At 40.1% G+C, this 3,431-nt stretch overlaps 1 protein-coding gene across 2 annotated transcripts in view; it reads left to right on the top strand.

The window, feature by feature from the left end:
- The window catches only part of spop (speckle type BTB/POZ protein), an 83,083-nt gene that overhangs the window by 43,506 nt on the left and 36,146 nt on the right, over window positions 1-3,431 (top strand). For both annotated transcript variants that reach the window (XM_034894037.1, XM_034894036.1), the window contains 2 exons: window positions 119-240; window positions 2,649-2,800. In XM_034894037.1, the coding sequence (XP_034749928.1) occupies window positions 119-240; window positions 2,649-2,800 (274 nt within the window). The remainder of the gene's footprint in view (window positions 1-118; window positions 241-2,648; window positions 2,801-3,431) is intronic.

Here is a 3,431-nt window from a genome sequence, read left to right as displayed (position 1 = left end):
GGCTGCTTAGAAATTAAGTGTTAACGAGCAGTTGGACAGGTGTACCTAATAAAGTGGCCGGTGAGTGTATATGATGAAGAGATTGGGTTTCAGCTTTTCCTGTGTCTTTTCTGCTCAGATCAAAGTGGTGAAGTTCTCCTACATGTGGACCATCAACAACTTCAGCTTCTGTCGCGAGGAGATGGGAGAAGTCATCAAAAGCTCCACTTTCTCCTCGGGAGCCAACGACAAACTCAAATGGTTAGTGGAGGCTGCTCATTGTAGCCATCTGATATTGATACTGCTCTCTGAGAGAGAGTTGTTGTAGAACATTTTCTCCAACAACTCTGTCAAGTATCATCCACTTGTATTGTTTTTCAAGAGATTGAAGCATCCAATTGCCTGCTTCAGTGGCATCTAGTGTTCCTTCATCTAGTCTGTATTACTTACACACATGTTTGGAATAACAATTTCTGTAGCCTGTTTTCCTTCTTGAATTTAGTCTGGCTGCTTCTTCACTTTCTCAGATTGTAATAGGCCCAGAGTGACAAGTAAAACCACCATCAATGCCAGAAAAAAGTAAATGTGATACACTTAACTTTTAAGACTAAAATGTAAAATGTATAGCCAGTAAACTATTCAAACTTACTGTATGTTTGACGTAGTCATCATGACAAGCAAAGGAATTGCTGACAGCGTGTGCTTTGTAGAAGAGGCCGAGCAGGAACATTTTTGGGGTCGTCATTTTGCTCATCTATGGAATAGAAGTCACAGACGTAGTCACGACGCCGGCAGCGGCAAGGCGGTATTAAAGTGGTTTCATAAAAAAAAAAAAAAAAAACACACAACAGGTGTACCTGAAGATCTGTTCCAAATATCGAGATATCACACTGCTCAACCTCCCACGAAAGCTTATTTCAGTGCACGGGAATGAAGGGCTCGGCCACTTAAAATAAAATAAATAAGTAAAATTGTTAAAATACAGAGTCCCTAGAAGTAATAGGATTTCAGTCTAGACTGGTTTGCTCTGGAAGGAGTTGGTGGACTTGGTTTGAGACCTAGAACATGCTGGGTCGATTGCTGATCCCCACCTGGTCTGCTAAAGCCCCGGGATCCCCCTCAAGGAACTGGACAGAGTGGCTGGATAAAGAACTTCTGGGCAGCCTTTCTTTCTACCGTTGACTGAATTTATATTAATATGAACATCTCCTCAAATAATAATCAGCTTTGCTGTTTTTATCAGGTTAAATTACAGTAGACTAGCAATACAGGTGCAAGCCACACTTGCAATACTTTGATACTGAACATCGATTTAAAATGACACTTTCATAATTAATAAAAGAACTTCCAGAGAGCAGGGAACCACATTCTGTATTTGAAACAAAAACATGGCCACTTTGAGGGGGTTGAAAGTAATGACTGTAGCCTCAGGTAAAATAACATACAGCAGTAGGTCTGGGATTGTTAGGTTACCTGCATTCATTAAAAATAAATAGGTTGTTGTTGGACATCATACCATTAGTCCCCTCCTCCTCTATGTGCCCAACCAAGACAGTTAACCTGCTTTTCATCTCATCTGAGTGAACAATTGTAACTGTTCTTGTCTAGCCCTCTGGGTCACACAGTACCTCACTGTCAGCAGCATTCATGTTTTTTCCTATTCTCTCATAGATGCCTGTTAGAGAAATAAGATCCAGAGTGCACTGCAGGTCAGCCCCACACCTTTAGGCATTACAGCAAGAGGGCACAGATTGAAACTATAAAAATAAATTTACATCCTGATGAATTCAAGAAATTGCCAAGAATGTAGAACTTTTCTACAGTACAATAACAATTTTCTTTTATCTTCCAACAGGTTTTCTGTAGGGGTCATTTGGTTGGGCAAATATTAGAGGTATTGGGCAATTGCCTAAAGAATTAATGATACATTACAGAATCTATATGTATAGATATTGATTTTCCTCCAGCACCTTAATATTGTTGCTGCAAGTCTGAGATACACATATATGTCTCAAATGTTTTAGCAGAATAATCCACATGCTTCACGTTTCCACATTGCCATGGTAATGTCTTTCATGTTAATGTTCTGAAACTATATAACAGCCTTTGCAACAAACAATACATAAGTTACAAAGGGCACAGGGGATTCTTTTGTGAAGCTGCTGTATGTAAGCAGAAAAATAGTATGATTCACCGTAGCATCAATGTACTCCTCACAGCAAACCTTTTGATTGCCCTGGGTAGAATATATTGTTAATGTGCCTGACATATTTCTGTTTTGAAAGAAAGTGGCACATTTGATCTACATGTTTCGGAATCTCTCCCTTCATTCAGGAAGGTTTATCTAGAAAGCTGCATCCTTAGTGAGAAGCAGAGGGGGGTCAATTTCATGCTATAAACAGTAGTGTGTATTGTAAAATCAATACCTTCAAACCATCACTTTGGTACAAGTGAAGGGTTGTGGATGGAATCAATAGATTTGAAGTTGAAGCCAAGGGTGGAGCATTTGCGACTGTCTTCCCAGAATAAGAACATCTGAAATACATTATAATAGCCAGAGTGCTATTACTGTTGCATACAAATGTTGCATACAAAATACGTACAGGAATCGCTTTAGCTTTTAGCTTTATCTATCTGATCAGTATGTTTCTTTATTTTCCTACCTCCAGGTGTTTGCGTGTGAACCCTAAAGGTCTGGATGAGGAGAGTAAAGACTATCTGTCACTTTACTTGCTCTTAGTCAGCTGTCCAAAAAGTGAAGTGCGCGCCAAGTTTAAGTTTTCTATCCTCAATGCCAAGGGAGAAGAGACCAAAGCTATGGGTAAGTGTGACTAAAAACACCTGATACTAACTGCACTCTGGAACACAAGTTCTCATTTTCACCACTTCTAATTTTCTGAACTTGTCGTTGGAAATAAGTTGGCGTTAATAACTGAAAAACTTGTTTTAGTCCACCCTCCATAGAAGAGTCTATGCTCCGCAGAAGACAGAGGATATCTCAAAGTTTGAAAGGCTCCAAATTAAAAACTCCTGTCACACCTGTGTCTTTGGGGGTGCTAAAATGTGTAAATGCAGAAGGTGCAGAGTGTGTCTAATAATGTGAGGTATTGATAGCCATATGGGCTTGTGTAATCACTGCCGGTTGGATTCGTTTCTAGTAAATATATAATTCAAAGTAGCGTGGGGCAATTTTGATTTTAATTAAAAAAGACCCAACCTTTTGAGAAATCTTCGTCCGCCTCTCTCCCCGTTGATGAATTGGAAATGAATGTGCCTCCAATTCCTGCATTTTTTAATTAGGTTATGTTATGGGGAGGAAAAGCAAACTTGTGTGGAATTGAATTAGTGAGGGCCAGATGTGACCGCTTCCTGGTTATCAGGCTTTCTGGCTGCCTCCCATTGCCCTGCAGCATACTGTACAGGAAGCGTGGAGGAAGGAAGATGGGGGGGGG

The sequence above is a fragment of the Etheostoma cragini genome, chromosome 15 (assembly GCF_013103735.1).
Source record: "Etheostoma cragini isolate CJK2018 chromosome 15, CSU_Ecrag_1.0, whole genome shotgun sequence".
Taxonomy (NCBI): Eukaryota; Metazoa; Chordata; class Actinopteri; order Perciformes; family Percidae; genus Etheostoma; species Etheostoma cragini.
Note: the sequence above shows the minus strand (reverse complement) of the source record. Positions and strands in the feature narration are given on the sequence as shown.